General features: G+C 51.3%; 1 protein-coding gene across 7 annotated transcripts in view; it reads left to right on the top strand.

Annotated features, from left to right (window-relative positions):
- Positions 1-6849, top strand: part of CEP170B (centrosomal protein 170B) — a 64130-nt gene extending 57281 nt beyond the window's left edge. For all 7 annotated transcript variants that reach the window (XM_030804026.1, XM_030804028.1, XM_030804025.1 and 4 more), the window contains 6 exons: positions 3077-3236; positions 3624-3767; positions 3862-3950; positions 4393-4486; positions 4645-4696; positions 4819-6849. In XM_030804026.1, the coding sequence (XP_030659886.1) occupies positions 3077-3236; positions 3624-3767; positions 3862-3950; positions 4393-4486; positions 4645-4696; positions 4819-5066 (787 nt within the window). In that variant the 3' untranslated portion in view covers positions 5067-6849. The remainder of the gene's footprint in view (positions 1-3076; positions 3237-3623; positions 3768-3861; positions 3951-4392; positions 4487-4644; positions 4697-4818) is intronic.
- Positions 6850-21933: the final 15084 nt, after the last annotated feature.

The raw sequence follows: 21933 nt of genomic DNA, 5'->3' as shown, positions 1-21933 counted from the left end.
CGAATGGATGGATGGATGGATTGGATGGATGGATGGATGGATGGATGGATGGATGGATGGATGGATGGGAGGGTGGGTGGATGGATGGATGGATGGATGGATGGATGGATGGATGGATGGATGGGTGGGCAGGTGGGTGGGTAGATGGATAGGTTGCTGGGTGGGTGGATGGGTGGATGGCTGGGTGGGTAGGTGGGTGGGTGGGTGGATAGATGGATGGATGGATGGATGGATGGATGGATGGATGGATGGATGGGTGGAGGTTGTATGGGTGGATGGAAGGATGGATGGAAAGGTTGGTGGGTGGCTGGGTGGGTGAATGGATGGGTAGATGGGTGGGTAGATGAATAGGTGGATGGATGGATGGGAGAGGTTGGTGGGTGGGTGGGTGGATGGGAAGGCAGATAAATGAATAGGTGGATGGATGGGAGAGGTTGGGGGGTAGATGGATGGATGGGTAGATGGGTACGTAGATGAATAGGTGAATGGGTAGTAGAGGTTGGTTAGTGGGTGGATGGATGGATGGATGTATGGATGAGTGAGTGGGTGGATAGATGGGTGAGTGGATGGATGGATGGGTGACTGGGTGGATGGATGGATGAGTGAGTGGGTGGATGGACGGATGGATGGGTGAGTGAGTGAGTGGATGGATGGGTGGGTGGGTGGATGGATGGATGGATGGATGGATGAGTGAGTGGGTGGATGGATGAATGGATGGATGAGTGAGTGGATGGATGGATGGATGGATGGGTGAGTGGGTGGATGGATGAATGAGTGGGTGGGTGGATGGATGGATGGATGGATGGGTGAGTGGGTGGGTGGATGGATGGTTGGATGGATGGGTGAGTGAGTAGGTGGATGGATGGATGGATGAATGAGTGGATGGATGGATGAATGGATGGATGGATGAGTGGGTGGGTGGATGGATGGATGGATGAATGGATGAGTGAGTGGGTGGATGGATGGGTGAGTGGGTGGGTGGATGGATGGATGGATGAATGAGTGGGTGGATGGATGGATGAATGGGTGGGTGGGTGGATGGATGGATGGATGGATGAATGGATGAGTGAGTGGGTGGATGAATGGATGAGTGAGTGGGTGGGTGGATGGATGGATGGATGGATGAATGGATGAGTGAGTGGGTGGATGGATGGATGGGTGAGTGGGTGGGTGGGTGGATGGATGGATGGGTGAGTGGGTAGATGGAGGGGTGGGTGGATGCAGATCTTCCCAGGAGGTGAGACCTCCAGTACAAGGAGGGCCTCCTCAAAGGTTATTAGAAATGAACTTCCTCACATGGTCATTCAGTAATGGGGCCCTCTCCAGGCCAGGCGCTGGGGAGGATGGGGTAGGGAGTTGGGTGGGAGTGAGAGTGGTCTTTGCCAAGCAGTGGTCAGTACTGCAAAGGCAGGCTCTGAAAGGCTGTGGGGCAGGTAGGGGAGGTCCCAGGACCAGGGTGGATGGCAAGTGTTTGTTGTGGAGGATGCTGAGCTTGAAGCCCATGAGGGACCTGGAAGGAGGTGGCCAGGAGCAGGCGGCCCTTAGAGAGTGGCCCACACTGGGGTGGAGGCGCAGGCACCTGAGGCTGTGAGCAGTATGAAGTTGGTGGGGAGGACCTGGGGGGCTTGGAAGGATGGGGACTGGGGACAGGGCTCTTGGGATGCTTGAGGTATTGGGGGAGCGTAGGGAAGAAGGCTGCCATCAGTGGAGGAGGCGGGCACAGGGCTGGGGCTCTGGACAGAGACACTGCACCAGGCTGAGAAGTGGGTGGGTGCTTCCAGGCCTGAGAGAATAAGGGGACGTGGGGGGCCCATGTGGGTTTCTGGAGTTCTCTGCCTTCCACGGTGGGCGAGCTGGAGCATGCGATGTGCCGGGGGCGGGAAGCCAGGGAGTGCTGGGTGGGGGCCCGAGGGCCAGGGGCATGTGCCAGTTGGTGTCACCCAGAGGTGGAGGGAGGGCTTCCATGTTTTGTCTTGATGTGGAAGGGTGGACCCAGCTAGGACCCAGTCCTGAGTGGGGCCAGGGCAGCCAGTGGGCTGTGCAAGGCCATCTGGGCAGAGGGTGCTGGGGCTGTTTCTCCGGTCGTGCCAGCGTCTGGCGAGGGTTGTGGTGCCGCTGGAGGTCGGGGTATGGGGAGGGCCCTCAGGGTGGTCTGTTCCTTGGGTGACTGCCAGTGTGGGGGCCGAGGAGGCTTGGGGTGGGGCCTGTCCCCATGAGGATGGGTGGTTGACAGTGACAGGGAGCCTGGGTCCCCAAGGCCTGGGCTGAAGGCCTAAGTGGGGCAGGACCTGTTGGTGGCCCAGGTGCTTAAGGGGCCAGCAGGACAGGCGACAAGGCTGTGCGCCTCAGCAGAGGGCTGGGAGCTGCTCACAGGCCCGGCAGGCCCCTGTACTCGCTGGGAAGTGTCTGTTACCTCGGCAGCGTGGAGGCCTGTGCCCCCTCGGCACATCCTAGGGGGATTGAGCTGGCCAGGCTTGAGCAGGGGGCTAGGCTGAGCTGCCATTGGCCTCACTGGCCTGCAAGGGGTCCCCTGCCTCTCTGGATCTACCTGCCCCACCCTTTGCCCAGCCCCACCCTCTGCGCAGCCCCCACCCTCAGTGTGAGGAGTGCCAGGCTCTGGTTTCTGTGACCTCAGCCCACTCCCTTCCTTGCCTCAGTTTCTCTGCCCGCAGAGCTGGGCGCCCATGGCACCCACACGTTCTATGACTGAGTCCCATCCATCCCATTTGGGCCCTGCAGCTGTGATGCTGGCCCTGGGGGGCCGGAGAGGGAGGAGGTATGGCCTGCCCCGGAGCCAGCAAGGGTCTCTGTGCACCCTTCTTTTCAGGCTCCGTCCCAGCCCCCCACCATCCCTCCTTGTGGCTGTGGGGAGTTGGGCCTCCCTGTGGGGCCGTGGCCAGTGCCTGTGTAACCAGTGGCTAGGCCAGTGTTTGGGGCCAGGCTGGGGAGTACCTCCCCCAGGCCCCACCTCTGGCCAGCAGCTGCCTGGGAGCTGGGAGGGGCTTTAAGGCCTGTCTGGCCCCTGCTGCCCCGACTTCCTCTGTGCAGAACCTGCCGTCTTTCCTGCCGGCTGCAGGCTGAGCCAGACGCTGGTGAAGGACGTGGCCATCCTAGCCCGGGAGATCCACGATGTGGCTGGGGATGGTGACACACTGGGCTCCTCGGAGCCTGCCCACAGCGCCTCCCTCAGCACCATGCCCAGCACCCCCGCCTCAACCATCTCTGCCCGGGAGGAGGTGAGCCCCAAGCTTTCTGAGGCCCCTGTGCCAGAGCCACCCTCGAGGAGGGTCAGACCAGGTCCCCACAGCCCTTTGCACACCTCGGCTGAGGCCCTGCTGTGCATCCCCACTTGGCGAGCACATGTCCCCATGGGTCAGCGCCCCAAACGGCCACCAGAGAGCTCGAGGTCTGGGGAGCCCGCGGCACCTGAGTCAGGCCTGACTGTGCCGTCATCCCCGGCCCAGCTGCCTCCTCGGTGGGGCAGGGGCACAGGAGGGGCCCTGTACAGACAGAAGGTGGGTGTGCTCTGTCCACCTGCTGGGCCAGAGCAGGGAGGTGCAGCTGGCCACAGCCTGGCAGGAGCCTCTGCCCGGGGCCCACAGTGCCTGCCCTCCCTCTTGCAGCTGGTGCAGCGCATCCCCGAGGCCAGCCTCAACTTTCAGAAGGTGCCGCCCGGCTCGCTGAACTCTCGGGACTTTGACCAGAACATGAACGACAGCTGTGAGGACGCGCTGGCCAACAAGACGCGGCCTCGGAACCGAGAGGAGGCACGGTGCCCACTACCGCCACGGAGCTGGGTGTCGGGGGGAGCGGGGCGGGGCTCCTCGAGGGCGGGGCCGTGCTGATGCCGGGCTCTTGCAGGTGATCTTCGATAACCTGATGCTGAACCCGGTGTCCCAGCTGTCGCAGGCCATCCGTGAGAACACAGAGCACCTTGCCGAGAAGATGAAGTGAGTCGGCTTCCTGGCTGAGGTGGACACCCAGACACCAGCACAGCTGCGTGAGCTGAGACTCAGGCCTGGCTGAGTCCCTCAAGGGCAGCGGTTTCACGGGTACTCGTGTGCACCTGTGGAGCCAGCCCTCCCGTGTGCACGTGTATGTGGCTCCCAGCAGGCAGACCCTGAACTCAGAGGAGCCAGCGCCTCCAGGGCGGCCCTTTCTCCCCTTCTCCCCTAGCCCTCATCCCGGGCCCAGCCCCCACCACCGCCCAGTGTCAGGCACAGATGGGACTTTGGTGCCTGTCAGCCCAGGTCATGCATCAGGCCTGTTTCCCCCTTAGGCCCAGGTGGGGTGGGATGAACTTCATGGCAGGGGAGGTCTGGGAGAACTGTGCCTCAGCTCTGTCATCCCTGTCCTTGTCCCCCCATTTCTGCCTCCCCCTACCTCCGACAGGATCCTCTTTCAGAACACAGGGAGAGCCTGGGAGGACCTGGAAGCCAGGATCAACGCCGAGAACGAGGTGCCCATCCTGAAGACATCTAACAAGGTGAGCGCCGGGGCCCCGTGCCCCTTGGCCCGCCCCCAGCCAGCCTGGCTTTGCCCGGTTGGCCCCAAACCTTGTCCCAGCTCCTGCACACAGAGCCCCGGGGCAGGGCTGCAGCCCCTCAGAAGTTGACTCCACCTCCCTTCCTGCCACATTTCCAGGAAATCAGCTCCATCCTGAAGGAACTGAGGCGGGTGCAGAAGCAGCTGGAAGGTGAGTGTGGCCCAAGCCTGGGGCAGCAAGGGAGGCTGGCAGGGCCTTGTGGGGAACCCTGACTCACAGGGTGGGTGCAGGTGAACTGAATCCGCAGCCTGACCCTCCCTCCCCACCTCCAGTTATGAACGCCATCGTGGATCCCAGTGGGAACCTGGATCTGCTCACAGGAAACAGGAGCTCGGCCAGCTCTGCACAGCCGGGGCTGGGGAAGGGCCGTGTGGCTGCCCAGAGCCCACCCTCGCCCGCCTCAGCCGAGGCCCTGCTGCCAGCCCTGCCCCTGAGGAGTTTCCCACAGCGGGCCAGCTGTGGGCCTCCCAGCCTCCCGGACCCCACCTTCCTCCCTGATGCAGAGAGGTTCCTGATCTAGGCCCCAGACCTGGCCAGGCCAGCCTCCCTGTGCGTGTGCGTCTCTGCCTTCCGTCCGCCACGCGCCCGCCTGCCTGGCCGCAGGTGGCTCTCCCTGAAGACCCCACATGTGCCATATCCCCGTGGGCGGGTGCCTCCCATCCCTCGCCCCCTCGTCAGCTCCCAGCCAGCACCCTACTCACCCTGTCCAGCCCTGTGGCCACCCCCACCCCCGCCTCGCCCCCTACAGGCCTCTGGGCCCAGTTCCTGGCCAGGCTGCTGCCAAGGTCAAGCCCTCAAGGGCATTACCCCGCCTCCTCTTCATCACTGTTATTTTTGTCTTTAGCTTTAAAGGAAAGAGTTGTTGGTGCCATTGCAGGTGCCCCCTCCAGGCCTGACTGGCTCTGCCAGGCACTAACCTGCCATATCCCTTTGTGCTGGCCTGCAGCCAGGCAGAGGAAGAGAGGTCGACTGTGGGGTCATTTGGTGCCAAACATGGAGCTGGGCAGGCTCACCTGTTCCTGGGACTAAGAAGGCAGGGCCCTTGCCCTGGTGGCTCCTGCCTGACCCCAGGCCTTTTATAGGCAGGAGCCCCACTGCTTCCAGCCTTTGGTGCCAACAGAGTTGCCAAACCCACTGAGCTTGGGGCTGCCCCGTGGAGCCCTCCTGGGTATGGACCGGGGGCTTGTTGAGAGCTGAGCCATGCACACAGGTGCAGACACCCCCCACTCCCATGCACATGGCTAGTCCAGGCACCTCCATGCTGCGCCGTGAGGACTGCAGGGGACGGGGCTATGGGCCTCTGTACTTGGGCTTCCAAGGGCCTGGGCACAGCTGGGTGCATGGCAGCCCTTCTGGCGGGTGTGAGTGCATGACCAAAGTGACTGGAAGCTGGGTTTCCGGAAGCTCGCAGCTTGGCCTGCACCACACGCCCTCTCCTTTTGGCTTCACGCCATCAGGCCTCAAGTGGGCATGGGGGCAGGGACGGGCCCAGGAACTGTTGTTTTCTCAGGATTCTTTCAGCTGGGAACATGGCAGGTGAGCAGAGCTTGGTCGCTCTGCCGTGGCCCCTGCTGGGGCAGCCCGTGTTGCCGGAGCCTCTAAGCCAAAGAGCCCATTGGCCGTGGTTGGTGGGGGTGGATGTGGGGGTGTCCCACCTGGATCAGACTGGCGTGGGTGAGCTCCACACCCCGCCTGGCATTGGTACGAGAGTCGGACCTGGACAGGGCCAGCTGCTGGGGGAGCGGCGCTGGGGACTGGAGGCTGGAAGCTGGTGGTGTGTGTCCCCTGTTTACTTTTAGCTGATCTGGGGTTGGGTGTATGGGTTCTGTTCCCCTGAGCCCTGCGGCCCGCGTGATGTTTACGTGTGTGTGTGTGAGGGGGGGCGGGGGTGGCAGGTGTTCCCCCCGGTCCCCGCCCCGAGAGCCTGCTGTCTGTATGGAGGAGGTGCTAGTCCGGCCCACCGGGCTGCTGCCCACCCCTGCATGCCCCAGTTGCCCACCCCGCCTGCCCCTGGACATGAAGTGGTCACGCTTCATCCACGGCTCCTTCCCACCCCTCGGCAGTGGCTGTGCAATGTTTTAAATTCACAAGTTCCTGCTCCTCCCCACGCTGAGCTCCTTTGTTCCTCCCCTCCAGCCTTTGCCTGGGAACTGGTCCTTGTTTGCCGGGCTTCTCGGAGGGTTCACTGTACATTCGTTCTCAGGTGGTCTTGTGGCTGTCTTTCGGAAAATGGTTATTTTATATGATTTGTCATGGAATTTGTTCTAATAAATCATTCTTCTATCACATGGCAGCACGCTGGAGCCCGTCCCCTTGGCCTTGTTTCTCTGTCCTTGGTGTTTGGGGTGGGTGGGGCCCCGCACATAGGACAGAGCAGCGGAGGCTGCAATTCAGAGATGCTGCCACCAGGGGGCGGCCTGGGCTAGAAAGCAGCATTTCCAGATGTTTACTCCTAAAAAACAGAAGAGTTAATTTATGAAAACTATTCAGTGAGACAGCATCCTAGAGCACTGTGTTTGTTTGTTTGTTTGTTTGTTTTTTGAGACGGAGTCTCGCTCTGTCGCCCAGGCTGGAGTGCAGTGGCGCCATCTTGGCTCGCTGCAAGCTCCGCCTCCCGGGTTCCCGCCATTCTCCTGCCTCAGCCTCCCGAGTAGCTGGGACTACAGGTGCCCGCCACCACGCCCGGCTAATTTTTTTTGTATTTTTAGTAGAGACGGGGTTTCACCGTGTTAGCCAAGATGGTCTCGATCTCCTGGCCTCGTGATCCACCCGCCTCGGCCTCCCAAAGTGCTGGGATTACAGGCGTGAGCCACCGCTTCTGGCCGAGAGCACTGTTTAAAACTCCGCTCATCCTGCATAAAAATAGGCAGTGAGCAGGCACACAGTCGCCGTGCGGTGAGCGCCACTGCCCCAGTTCCTTCTCCCTGCTAGGGCTTTGGAGGATACCCACTGCCCGTTGTTACATCACATCACTGGCACCCATCACGCCCGGGTTGTTGGAGGTGTCAGAGGTCACTGTCCATCTCCAGCCACAGGGCGGGCCCCACGGCATTGATGTGCTGTTGGGCTGCCCTTGGGGACGCATTTGAGTTTGCAAGGGGGTGGTTGAGCCGAGCGGCCCACCGAGAACTTGAGGACAGGGCTCCACAGGCCTCATGCAGCCACTCGGGGCCTCCACGCCTTGCCTTGCCATCTGAACCATCTGAATGCCACTCCCGGGGCCACACTTGAGGTGGTCACCGCTGGCCCAGCCCCCTTAACGGGAGGCCACAGGGAGGACTGTGGGTGAGGCCAGGTAGTGAGACCTTAGTCTGGGCAGCAGACTCCTGAGGGCCTTCTGAGCGGGGCCCCTCAACGAGACTTCCTGGAGACCCAGAGCCTGCTGGAAAGTCAGCCGGAACAGACGTCCAGGGCCCATGGCTGTGGAAGGTGCAGGGGGCGCGCCGGCCCTAGGGTGGGGCTGGGCCCAAGGGGCCAGTGGGCGGTGATTTGGTTTGGTGGGCTCAACATTCCAGGACCTCCCCTAAGGAGTGTGAGCTTCTCTTGTTCCTTGTCTAGTCAGAGCGAGGAGGGCTTTGGGAGTGAGGGCACAGGGGCTGCAGGAGGAGGGCAGATGGGCCGTGTGGAGAGGCCGGAGCCCAAAGGGGCCGGGTCCCTGGCAGAGGGGCAGAGAGGGCCAAGGACATGCCCAGCTCCTGGCCCAAGTGGCCCAGATGTGGGGACAGTGGGCGAGATGCTCAAGTGACAGTTGGGGATGCAGTCAGGGAGGTGGAGCTGAGGAGAGAGATCCCTGCGGGACAGAGGGGAGCTCAGTGGCTCAGGGTCTGCTTTGGGTCTTGGGTCATTTGCAGGAGTGAGTGAAGCACACATGTTGTTTGTGTCCAATTAATCTTGCTAGTGACAAATATAAGAAACCATTAGAGAGAATGAAGCCCACACCTTTTCCATGCAAAAATTAATGGCTTTTTCAGAGAAATTTTTCAGAAAAATTCAAAGAAATGATGGCCAAACATTCAAATTATGACAAAAAAAGACAGTAAACTGTTTTTACTCTCAAATATAATAAAATTTTACTGAGAAGGCTGTCATGATTTAGCTTGAAGAAGAACTTAAAATGCCACAGGCCATTTCTCCTTTTGGCCGCGAGTAACGGGTACGGGATGGATTTGCCTTCTCACCTTGAACAGTGAGAAAATGACAAAATATGTGAAACGGCAGTTTTCAGACACTGGACAGCAGGCAGCACAGGATCGTGATGTCAAGAAAGGAAAGAAATGAGGTGAGCCCGACCGCCTGCCTTGCTCACGGCACAGCTTGCAGGCCAAAGCGCCGAGCGGCTCCCGCGGAGTTTGGTGATGTTGCCGAGTTGAGGCCCAGATCAGAGTTTAGGGAGGCCAAGGCAACTGGAATTTGCAGAGTGCAGCAGCGGTGAGGAGAGCACCACACACAGAGCCCCAGCGCCAGAAGAGGACCCCCTGCACGCATGCGAGGAAGCCAGGGGAGGCAGGAAAACCGCCAGCGTTCGGAACGCTGGAGCCAAACATGCCTTGGATGTGATACAGGCCTGGAAATGCTTGCACCCCCACTGGCTGGGGGAGAAAGGCTCGTGGTGCACAGGACACTGGATGGTCCTCAGAAGGGAACTGCCGATGAGTAGGGCACCATCAGCCACAGCCCTGCCTCCCCTCCTGCTGCAAAGCTTGGGTCCGGTTTTCTCACTGTTCGAGGTGAGAAGGCAAACCCATCCTGTACTCCTGTCGCTCACGGCCAGAAGCAGCCTGTGGCATAATTTTAAGTTCTTCCTTAAGCTATCAATTATAAGGGAATTTCTTTCTTTCTTTGTTTCTTTTTTTTTTTTTTGGAGATGGAGTCTTGCTGAGTGCAGTAGTGTGATCTTGGCTCACTGCAACCTTCTCCCGGGTTCAAGCAATTCTCCTGCCTCAGCCTCCTGAGTAGCTGGGATTACAGGCGCGTGCCACCACACCTGGCTAATTCTTGTATTTTTAGTAGAGACGGGGGTTTTGCCATGTTGGCCAGGCTGGTCTCGAACTCCTGACCTCAGGCAATCCGCCTGCCTCAGCCTCCCAGAGTGCTGGGATTACAGGCATGAGCCACCGCGCCTGGCTGGGAATTTCTTAGTAAATTAGGCTACCTGAAAACTAGGAACCTCTATTCATCCAAAGACACCTTGAAGAGAGTGAAAACGACAAATAATTTGGATTCAAAATGTATAGTAACTATTATAAGTCAGAGAAAAAAGATGGGCAACCCAGTAAAGAGCAGGGAAAGTGAGCAGGTGCATAGCAGGAGGGTGTCCAAGTGACCAAACACCTTTATGAAAACATGCGCAATATCATTTGTCTAAAAAAGAGAAGTGCAAATTAAAACCATAATGAGATACAACCATACCCACCAAGGTAGCTAAAACTAGAATCCTTGGTTTGGCAGGTGAGAGTATAGTGGTTCAACTATTTTGGAAAAAGTGGCAGAATTTACCAACTCTATACATATGCCTACCTAGGACCCAGCAGTTCTACTCCCAGCTTTATACCCAAGAGAAACAAGTGCATTCAGCCCTTCAAAGGCATGTCCAAGACTGCTCATAGCAGCTGTATTGGTAAAATCTCCACATGGAAAGCAACCTCACAGCCCTCGACAACAGAATGGGTGAATAACATCTGGTATGTTCGAGCCCTGGGCTAGGACATTGCAAGGCAGAAAAAGATGACTACACTTCGTAAAACATGGATGACCCTCCAGACGTCGCAATGAGCACAAGAAGCCAGACACCAAAGTCTACACGCCGTAGGATTTCAAAAGCAGGTAAAAGTGATCCATGGCAGCAGAAGTCACAACACTGGTTACCTCTTGGGGGGCAGGTATTAACTAAGATGTTCAAGGAAATTGTTCTCCACCGGTCTCCAAAAAAAAAGGCCAGGCATGGCGGCTCACACCTGTGGTCCCAGGCTTCCAGGTAATAGATGGATTCAGGGATTTTCTGGTTGCCAGTTGATTGAAAGAGTTATCTAAAGACCTGGAATCAGGCCGGGAGCAGTGGCTCACGTCTGTAATCCCAGCACTTTGGGAGGCCGAGGCAGGTGGGATCACCTGAGGTCAGGAGTTGGAGACCAGCCTGAACTGGTGAAACCCCATCTCTACTAAAAATACAAAAAAATAGCCGGGCGCGGTGGTGTGCACCTGTAGTCCCAGCTACTCTGAGGGCGGAGGCACAAGAATCGCTTGAACCTGGGAGGCAGAGGTTGCAGTGAGCCGAGATTGCGCCACTGCACTCCAGCCCGAGTGAGAGAGCGAGACTCTGTCTCCTAAAATAAAATAAATAAATTTGGTCACTCTACATATGTATGTTATACTGCAATACAAATTTGAAAAAAATGAGAATAGAAAATATCTAATAGCATCAAATTGTTCCTAATATTCTCTTGTCTTTGTCGCCTCTGTAGGAGCCGCTGACCCAGGAGTTTTCACTCCTGTTGTTGGTGATTTGTGCCTTTTCTCTCTCTTGTTTCAGTCGTGCTGTGGTTTGCCAGTTTCAATACTCTTTTCATAAAACCAACTTTTTGGTTTTACATATTTTCTGTTACCTGTTTATTGTTTTCTCTTTCATTGATTTCTGCTGTTAGTTTTAATTTTATTTTTGTTTGTTAGCTTTTTTCTTTTCTTCCCTATCTGGAGTTTCTTTCTTATTTCTTTCTTTCCTTCGTGACACGGACAGTCACTGATTTTTCTGCGAATCTTCTTTTCTAATATACAGATTTACAGCTATACATTTCCTTCTAAACATAATTTTAGCTGATCCCATAAGGTTTGATATATTTTCATCACTATTTAGGTAAAACAATTTCTAGCATTTTGTGATTTCTTTTTTGGCCTGTCAGTTATTTAGATGTGTATTGTTAAATTACCAAACATTTGAGAATTTTCTGGTTATTCTTTTGTTATTGATTCGTAGCCTCTTTTCACTATGGTCAGAATATATGCTTAAAATTATTTCAGTCACTTGAAATGTATAGAGAATGCCTTACGGTCCAGTATATGGACACTTTTGATAATTATTAGATATGCCCTTGAAGAGAATATGTAAACTTCCAATTTTTTTGGAGAGGTGTTATTTTTTATCAATTTGACCAACTTCATAATTTATGTTCAAATAATCTATATCCATATGAATTTTATTCCATCCGCTTATTCTACTAGTAACTGAGAGGACTGTATTAAAGTCGCCGCCATGATAGCAGATCTCTCTATTTCTCTTTTCAGTTCTGTAAGTTTTTATTTTGTTTTATTTTATTTTATTTTTTGAGACGGAGCCGCACTCTGTTGCCCAGGCTGGAGTGCAGTGGTGTGATCTCGGCTCACTGCAACCTCCGCCTCCTGGGTTCAAACCATTTTCCTGCCTCAGCCTCCCGAGTAGCTGGGATTACAGACTCCCACCACCACGCCTGGCTAATTTTTGTCTTTTTTAATAGAGACGGGGTTTCACCATGTTGGTCAGGCTGGTCTCAAACTCCTGACCACAAGTGATCTCCTGCCTTGGCCTCTCAAAGTGCTGAGATTACAGATGTGAGCCACTACGCCCGGCCTATAAGTTTTTCTTTATGTATTTCGAAGCTATGCTATTAGGTGCATACAATTTAGAATTATTAACTTCCCGGTTGATGAGCCCTCTTATGATTATGAAGTCTTCTTTATCTCTAGTTATTTTTTTATCTGAAGTCGATTTTGTCTCATATTATTATAGTTATGCCAGCTTTTCTTGTAGTTAATGTTATCATGATTTATTTTTTCCATCCTTTTATTTATTTATTTAAACCAACTCACTTCAAAGAATTTCTATCCTTTTAACGAAATTTTTGTGGGGCTTGTTTTAAAATATTCAGTCTGACAATATTTCTTTTAATTGGAGCATTTTTAGTATACATCTATTATATTTATCAATGTACTTAGGCTTAAATCTGCTATGTTACATCTGCTATTTGTTCTTTTTTCTCCCTTTTTTTCCTTTTTTGGGATTAATTAAAATATTTTATTTTACATCCTCCGATTTGCTTGTTAGTCATACTTTTATTGTACTGGTAGCAATTACCCAAACAATTATAAAATTAATCCTTCACTAATTATGGTCTAATGTAAATTGTTCTTTTTACTACTTTCTGGCAATTATACAATTACAATTATAAAATCATTTACAATTATAAAATGTAATTATAAAATTCATCCTTCACTTACCAAGGCCTAATGTTTTTAAATGTGAACTTTTGTCACTTCCTGGACAATGTAAAGACCTTCTAACGCTTTATTTATTTATTTATTTATTTATTTATTTATTTTTTGAGACAGAGGCTCGCTCTGTCGCCCAGGCTGGAGTGCAGTGGTGCGAACTTGGCTCACTGCAACCTCTGCCTCCTGGGTTCAAGCGATTCTCCTGCCTCAGCCTCCAGAGGAGCTGGGGCTACAGGCATGTGTCACCACGCCCAGCTAATTTTTTTTTATTTTTAGTAAAGACGGGATCTCACCATATTGGTGAGGCTAGTCTTGAACTCCTGACCTCAAAGGATCCACCCGCCTTGGCCTCCCAAAGTGCTGGGATTACGAGTGTGAGCCACCACGCTCTGCCCTTCTAATGCTTTAAATCCATCGGCCTCTCTCCCACTTTTTGTGCTGTCATTCTCAGGCATTTCAATTCTGCACATATGTTAAACCACACAAGAAATCATCTTACATTTGCTACAGCCGGTGTGCATTGAAACGCACCAGCGTGTTTCTTCTCTGCTGCTCTTTCGTTCTTGGCCTCCTGCGTTTCCATGTTTTCATCCAGGACCATTTTCCAAAGGCCTCCATTGTGATTTGTCTTGTTTATTAGTGCATGTTTGCTGTGAGGAATTCTCTCAATGCACTGGGGAGGGTGTCTGAAAATGTTTTTGTTTTGCCTTTCCCTTTCACTTGAAATAGCATCCCAAGTTGGCAGTTATTTTCTCTTGGTACTTAGAGAATGTTGTTCCATTGTCTTCTGGCTTTCAGTGCTTACGTGGAGAAGTCAAGAGCCTCATTGTTGCCTCTTTGAAGGTTGCATCTTGTTTTTTCCTGGCTGTTATTTGTTTAATTTATTTTTATTTTTGTAGAGACAGGATCCTCCTGTCTCGGCCTCCCAGAGTGTTGGGATTACAGGCGTGAGCCGCTGTGCCCTGCCTCCTGTAGCTGATTTTCTCCTAGTTAGTGGGTTTTCCGTGGTTTTCCTACCGTGTGCTTAGGAGTATCTTTGTACTTCTCTGTCTTGAAATGTGTAGCACTTCTTGCATATGCAATTGGTGTGTCTTTCATTGGTTTTGGAAAAGTTGCACTCATTTTCTCTTCAGATATTGTTCTGCCCCATTTGCAATCTCCCTTCTTGGATTTGAGTGACAGATGTGGTAGGCCTGTTGACTGCATCCTGTGTGTCTCTGATGCTATGTTCCATGCATTTTTCTCTGCGTGCTTCCATCTTCTGTCGGCTGCTGACCTCAATCAGTGCTCGTTAATCCTCTCTTCAGTTCTGTCCACTAATAGTCTGTTAACCCATCTGTCACACTCTTTACCTTGCTTATTTTATTCTTAGTTCTAGAGTTTATATTTGATTTTTTTCAAGATTTCTCTAGTGAAAATTTCCATCTTGTCACTTATTTCTCAGAGCATAGTCATCAGCGTCATTTCAAAGCTCCAACAGTTTCATCCCCTGCTTTTACACTTGGGTCTATATTTTTTTAATGTGTCTGGTGACTCTTGACTTAAAACGACAGACACTGTGACTAGGTAAAAAAAAAGTACAATCTCTGGATGATATTGTGGCCATCAGAGAGGACCCGCCCTGTCCTCTGCCACAGAGCAGGGACAGATCACCAGTCAAGTCAGGACTGAGCTGTCTAGGACAGGCTGTAGACATGGTAAGACTGGTTCCACCTCTTGTTTGCCCTCTGATTTACCTCTTTGTCGTGCTTCTAGGGCACACCCCTCTGGGGTCTCAACTGCAAGCCAGGAGAGTTTAGCAGCACCCTCCTCCTCCCTCCTCCTTTGAAGGAAATCCTGGGCTCAGTTTTGCTTCCCCCGAGCCATAATAGAGTGAAGTTTCACTGAACTCTTCAACCACTCAATGCTCAGCCTCTTAGCTGAGCTGAACGTGACTCTCATGTCGGGTAAGAATTAGCCACTGTCTCAAGAGGAAAACCAACACAGGAAGTCCGGCTCTGTTCTCAGATCCTCTATTCTCTGAATAATTTCCACCCCAATCCTGGTGGTCCTGGCAGGCCTGAGAGCCAATGTCTATCTCCTGAGACTTGTGAGTTTGCCAGAATCTGTCATGCATGTCTTTTCTGCCTCTTAGCAACCATCCTCTGCCCAACTTCTCAGCCCCTCACCCTCACTGCTTAATCTCTACCCCTTGAAACAGCTAGAATTGTTAGCTAACAGTAAAATCAAAGTTAGACATCATTATAGGCAAGAAAGGGAAATCCTCATATGCCAGAAATGGAGTGGGAACCGCGAGCCAGGACGGGCAGGGAGCTGACGCTGCAGGTGGGAACCATGAGCCAGGACGGACAGGGAGCTGACGCTGCAGGTGGGAACCGCGAGCCAGGACGGGCAGGGAGCTGACGCTGCAGGTAGGAACTGCCAGCAAGGGTGGGCAGGGAGCTGACGCTGCAGGTGGGAACCGTGAGCCAGGAGGGGCAGGGAGCTGACGCTGCAGGTGGGAACTGCCGGCAAGGGTGGGCAAGGAGCTGACGCTGCAGGTGGGAACTGTGAGCCAGGAGGGGCAGGGAGCTGACGCTGCAGGTGGGAACCGCGAGCCAGGAGGGGCAGGGAGCTGACGCTGCAGGTGGGAACTGCGAGCCAGGAGGGGCAGGGAGCTGACGCTGCAGGTGGGAACCGTGAGCCAGGACGGGGCAGGGAGCTGACGCTGCAGGTGGGAACCACGAGCCAGGACGGACAGGGAGCTGACGCTGCAGGTGGGAACTGCCAGCAAGGGTGGGCAGGGAGCTGACGCTGCAGGTGGGAACCGTGAGCCAGGAGGGGCAGGGAGCTGACGCTGCAGGTGGGAACCACGAGCCAGGAGCTGACGCTGCAGGTGGGAACCGCGAGCCAGGATGGGCAGGGAGCTGACGCTGCAGGTGGGAACTGCGAGCCAGGACGGACAGGGAGCTGACGCTGCAGGTGGGAACTGCGAGCCAGGAGGGGCAGGGAGCTGACGCTGCAGGTGGGAACTGCCAGCAAGGGTGGGCAGGGAGCTGACGCTGCAGGTGGGAACTGCGAGCCAGGATGGGCAGGGAGCTGACACTGCAGGTGAGAACTGCAAACCAGGAGGGGCAGGGAGCTGACACTACAGTATCTCTGGGACGTTTATGGGCCCAGAAATAGCCCTATTGGCTAAGCACCCAAGATGTTCCAGCCACCCAGTCAGGGGATGAGGCCTTATGCTAGGAGATGGGAGAGATGAAATTGAGAATCCTGCTCAGAGATGCGTGTTCAAAGGGCAGGGAAAGGGGCCAGATAAACTTGACTTGTGGCTCCAGTGAACAGGCAAGGAAACTTGTCTATCCCCTGACTGTGGGTGAGAAGGAAAATTCCACAGTGAGAAATTGAAACCTCAGGGAAAGTTGACCAACTAATTAACAGAGCTGAAGAAACAACTTGCAAATGGGAAGGCTGATCATCAGAAATTAGGCAGATGCAGGAATGGGATGAAGACATGTAAAATGTCAAAGGAGATTATGAGGCATGGAGGATAGAATGAAAATATATTTAATGAGTTTTACAGCATGAGGATAAAGAAATAGGATGAGTTGATATTCAAAGAGACAATGGCTGAGATCCTTACAGAAATAACCAAAAGCATAAATCCCTAAGTTTAAGCTGCACAAGTCCCAAGCAGAATGCATAAGAATAAATCTAACCTGGACACATCATGTTGAAACTGCAGAACTCCAAAGACAAAGAGAAAACCTTAAAAGAAAACAGAGATAAGAGAAACTGTTTTCAAAGGAGCAACAATTAGGTTGGTGCATATTTCTCCACAGCCACATTATGGTTCAGAAGTCAGTATCTTCAAATTATAAAAATATAACAACCAATACCCAACTTAAGTATTATTCAAGAGTGAAAGAGGGAGCAGGGCACAGTGACACATGCCTATAATCCCAGCACTTTGGGAGGCCAAGATGGGAGGATCACTTGAGCCCAGGAGTTCCAAACCAGCCTGGGCAACGTAGTGAGACCTTGTCTCTACAAAGAATGAAAAAATTAGCTGAACATAGTGGTGTGTGTCTGTAGTCCCAGCCACTCAGGAAGCTGAGATGGAAGGATGGCTTGAGCCTGGAGGTCAAGGCTGTGCTGAACCAGGACCACAGCACTGTACTACAGCTTGGGCAACAGAGTAAGACCTTGTTTCCTAAAAAAAATAAAGTGAAGGAGGAATAGCTATTTTCAGACAATAAAACCTGACAATTTACCACTGTTAGAGCCATGATGAAAGAATCACTTAAGGATAATAAACTTTAGGAAGAAAAAACCCTTTAATTCAGAATTCAGAAGGAAGTTGGGGCATGCAAGAAGAAATAGTGAGTAAAGAAATTGGTAAATATGTGGTAAATCTAAATAATCATTGAATGTTAAAAAGTTATAATGGCTATGAAAGTTTATACCAAAAGGTAAAACTAAAATACTAAGGAATAAAAGCCGGAATCCCTCAGGAAGCAGTTGGAGCAAAACATTCTGAGCCCTTTTTGCTGTTCAAAAGGGTGGAGAGATGAAGTCTAGACTTCTGAAAGTCAAGTGTCATGTTACAAATATAAACGTAGCCACTAACAGCATAGAAAGATAATGGGTTTTTTTCTGTCAGCTGTGTGGTAGGTTCCCAGGAACCAGCAAGTATGATAAAACCTTTAAGCTTTCCTGTTCTGTCTCCTCATCTGCACCTGGTCCTACCATTCCTCCCTAAGGTGACATGACTAAAGCAGGGAGAAGCACCACAGCCCTGAAAGTTCTGCACTCTCAGAGGGGAGGGAGAAGTGAACATCTGGGTGACCCCGGAATGGCAGGTGCTGCCTGGCCAGGCAGTGGCCTCATTATCAAGGGGAGCTTCTGGATCTCAGGACTTAATATCAACTTGTTCTCTTATTAGCCTCATTTGGAACTGTTGAACCAGCGTCTTACCAAGCTACAGGCAGAGATGAAAGTGAGACCTCAGCCCACCTGGGTGTATCTCTCTTCAGCCTCCCCTGTTTCACGTGGTCTCAGGGTTGACATTTATGTTACGGCTGACCATTAAAGAATCTCTAAGTAGGCCGGGTGCAGTGGCTTACACCTGTCATCCCAGCACTTTGGGAGGCTGAAGCAGGCAGATTGCTTGAGCCCAGGAGTTTGAGACCAGCCTGGGTGACATGACAAAACCCTGCCTCTACCAAAAAATATAAAAATTACCTGGTTGTGGTGGCACACACCTGTGGCCCCAGTGACACAGGAGGCTGAGACAGGAGGATCACTTGAGCCTGGGAGGTTGAGGCTGCAGTGAGTCGTGATCATACCATTGCACTCCAGTCTGGGTGACAGAGTGAGACCCTGTCTCAAAAAAAAAAATTTTAGAATCTCTAAATAAAGAATTAGAGAAATTCGTTCAAAGTTTTTTGGGTTGATGGTGACCCCTGCACACTCTTGGGCACAGATGAAAAATCCTATATAATTATTGCCCTATCCAATCTCAAAATGTATAAAAAGTACCGTTGACCACTGCACCCCCAACACACAGCCAAAAATCTATGTATAACTTTTGACTCCCCCCAAACTTGATGACTGATAGCCTACTGTTGACCAGAAGCCTTACAGATAACACAAACAGTTGATTAACACATATTTTATATGTTATCTGTATTATATGCTATATTCTTACAATAAAGTAAGCTAGAAGAAAGAAAATATTATTAAGAAAATCGTAAGAAAGAGAAAATATATTTGCACTTCATTAAGTGGGAGTGGATCATCCTAAAGGTCTCCATTCTCGTTGTGTTCACAATGAGTAGGCTGAGGAGGAGGAGGAAGAGGAGGGCTTCGTCTTGCTATGTTAGGAATGGCAGAGGCAGAAGAAAGTTTGCATGAAAGTGGACCTATGCAAGTCAAACCTGTGTTGTCCAAGGATCAAACTGTGTATGATATTTTGGTTCAGCTGGGATTATTCCAGGAATCCAAGGTTAATTTAATTTTAGAAAATTTCTAAGTCACTCCATTCACATATTGAAGGAGAAAAACCACATTGTCATCCCAATAGTTGCCCCAAAAGCACATGGTGCTTCTAAAGAAGGGAGAGACTTGCTTATCAGACCGCGCACCTCAGAACAAAGCCGTGATAATGAATATAGAACAACACAGCACAGAGATAAACGGATCAGTGGAATGGGAAAGAGAACCGGGACAAAGACCCGCACATGTGGCGACTTGAGTTCGTCAGAGCTGGCCCGACACATCCGTTGGAGGAAGACGGAATAGTCCTAAATACCCACGAGGAAGACAAGTGAAATGGAACCCTGCCTCCAGCCTTCCAGAACAATCAGTTCCAGGTGTAGGCAACACCTCAATGTGAAAAAAAGGGGGGCCTTTAGAGCAGAGTATTTGACTTTACACCCTTAGATAATGGCAAAAGAAAAAAAATACTTGCAAAGAAATCTTAAATTTCTCTTACTAGTATTATTGGCTGTAGAGATATTGGAATTGTTATTTTGAAAACATGTTAAATATAGGGTAAGCTAAAGCTAGTAATTGCATTAAAGTTGTTAGGAGCCAAAATTTTCCATATAAGAGAAATGAAATACAAGTACAAAACCAAAGAAACTAAGAAAAACTCTTTCTTTTTTTTTTTTTTTTTTTTTGAGACAGGGTCTCTGCTCTGCCACCAAGGCTGGAGTGCAGTGGGGCCATCTCGACTCACTGCAGCCTAGACCTCCTGGGCTCAAGCAATCCTTCTACCTCAAACTCCCACATAGGTGGGACTACAGGCGTGCACCACCACACCCGGCTAATTTTTTGTATTTTTTGTAGAAATGAGGTTTTGCTATGGTTCCCAGGCTGCTCTCAGACTCCTGGGCTCAAGTGATCTACCCACCTTGGCCTCCCAAAGTCCTGGGATTACAGGTGTGAGCCACTGTTCCCAGCCTAAGGAAAACTTTTAATGTTAAATTTGAATTGGAACTATCAACAGGAACTCATGATTTAACCTGGGTTTCTAAATGCCAATTCCCCACTTTAAAGATCCATGGATTCCTCAGTAAGTAGCTGAGTCCAGGTCTGGTGCGAGAAATGTGTAATAAGATAAGGCTGGAACATCTTGTTGTGGCAGAAAGCAGCTGAATTAAGATGCATAGATTATTGGAATCATGAAAAAAGAATATAGCGGCCAGAATGATGGATTTTGTTAGTGGGGTAATGAAGCTGTGATTATGCAGGAAGATTTCCTTCTTTATTCAGAAATGCATACTCAAGTATTTAGAGGTAAAATATCATTTATCTCTGCCATTACTTTTAAATTTTCCAGCAAAAATGGTGAAAGAGCTCCCACTGACCAGAGAATGATGACTGAACTGGATCAAAACACATTAAATATATCATAATCCATGAGTCCACAATGATACATCAAGAAGTCAAAGAAAGAAAGCTAAAGCAAAAAGCAAACAAAAACTCATCTGCCACCATCAGCGACAGCCCACTGCACAAACCCCTTACCCTGAAAATTGGTAATTAGAGAGAAAGAGTCAAGCTTTTCTCCTGCCTCGCCAGCAGGAACTACACATATGTTGCAAGTATTGCCGACTCAATTCCAGGCCGCTGCAATGTCACATAAACGTTTTAGTTTTCCAGTGCGTACAAAAGTTATCTTTACACTTTACTGTAGTCTAGTAAGTGTACAATACCATTAAGTTGAAAAAAAAACTGTACGTACCTTAATTTTAAAAGATCTTATTGCTAAAAAATGCTAAGAATCGGCTGGGTGCGGTGACTCAAGCCTGTAATCCCAGCACTTTGGGAGGCCGAGGCGGGCGGATCACGAGGTCAGCAGATCGAGACCATCCTGGCTAACACGATGAAACCCCGTCTCTACTAAAAATACAAAAAATTAGCCGGGCGTGGTGGCGGGCGCCTCTGTAGTCCCAGCTACTCGGAGAGGCTGAGGCAGGAGAATGGCGTGAACCCGGGAGGCGGAGCTTGCAGTGAGCCGAGATTGCGCCAGTGCACTCCAGCCTGGGCGACAGAGCGAGACTCCGTCTCAAAAAAAAATGCTAAGAATCATCCGAGCCTGCGGGGAGTTGTCATCTTTCTGCCGGTGAGGCTCTCGCCTCAGTGTTGACGGCTGCTGACTGACAGGGTGGTGCTTGCTGAAGGCTGGAGTGGCTGTGGCAGTTTCTCAAATAAGACAACAATGAAGTTTGCTGCATCAGTGGACTCTTCCTTTTGTGAAAGCTGCGCTCCCCACGATTCAAGTACAGATGGTCCCATCTAAGGACAATTCGACTTACTGATCTTTCAACTTTATGATGGTGCACAATGATGCACCTTCAGTGGAAACCATGCTTTGAGCACCCACACAACCATTCTGTTTTCACTTTCAGCGTAGTATTCAATACGTTACACAAGGTATTAACACTTTATTATAAAGTGGGCTTTGTGTTAGGTGATTTTGCCCAACTCTAGGGTGAAATCATATGCCTGTTGGCCATGTTTTTTGTTTTTTGTTTTTTGTTTTTGAGACGGAGTCTTGCTCTGTTGCCCAGGCTGGAGTGCAGTGGTGCCATCTCAGCTCACGCAACCTCCGCCTCCCGGGTTCAAGCGATTCTCCTGCCTCAGCCTCCTGAATAGCTGGGACTAGAGGCACCTGCCACCATGCCCGGCTAATGTTTGTATTTTTAGTAGAGACAGGGGTACACCATATTGGTCAGGCTGGTCTCAAACTCCTGACCTCAGGTGATCCATCTGCCTCGGCCTCCCAAAGTGCTGGGATTACAGGCCTGAGCTACCAAGCCCGGCCTTTGTATATCTGCTTTTCAGAAATGTCTGTAAGTTGGCCAGGTGCCGTGGCTCACTCCTGTAATCCCAGCACTTTGGGAGGCCGAGGAGGGCAGATCACAATGTCAGAGTTCAAGACCAGCTTGACAAACACGGTGAAACCCCATCTCTACCAAAAATACAAAACTCAGCCCGGCATGGTGGCGCGTGTCTGTGGTCCCAGCTACTCTGTAGGCTGAGGCATGATAATCCCTTGAATCTGGGAGGCAGAGGTTGCAGTGAGCCAAGATTGCATCACCAAGCTCCACCCTGGGCAACAGAGCAAGACTCCGTCTCAACAACAACAACGACAA

Source organism: Nomascus leucogenys, chromosome 22a (genome assembly GCF_006542625.1).
Source record: "Nomascus leucogenys isolate Asia chromosome 22a, Asia_NLE_v1, whole genome shotgun sequence".
Classification (NCBI taxonomy): Eukaryota; Metazoa; Chordata; class Mammalia; order Primates; family Hylobatidae; genus Nomascus; species Nomascus leucogenys.
Note: the sequence above shows the minus strand (reverse complement) of the source record. Positions and strands in the feature narration are given on the sequence as shown.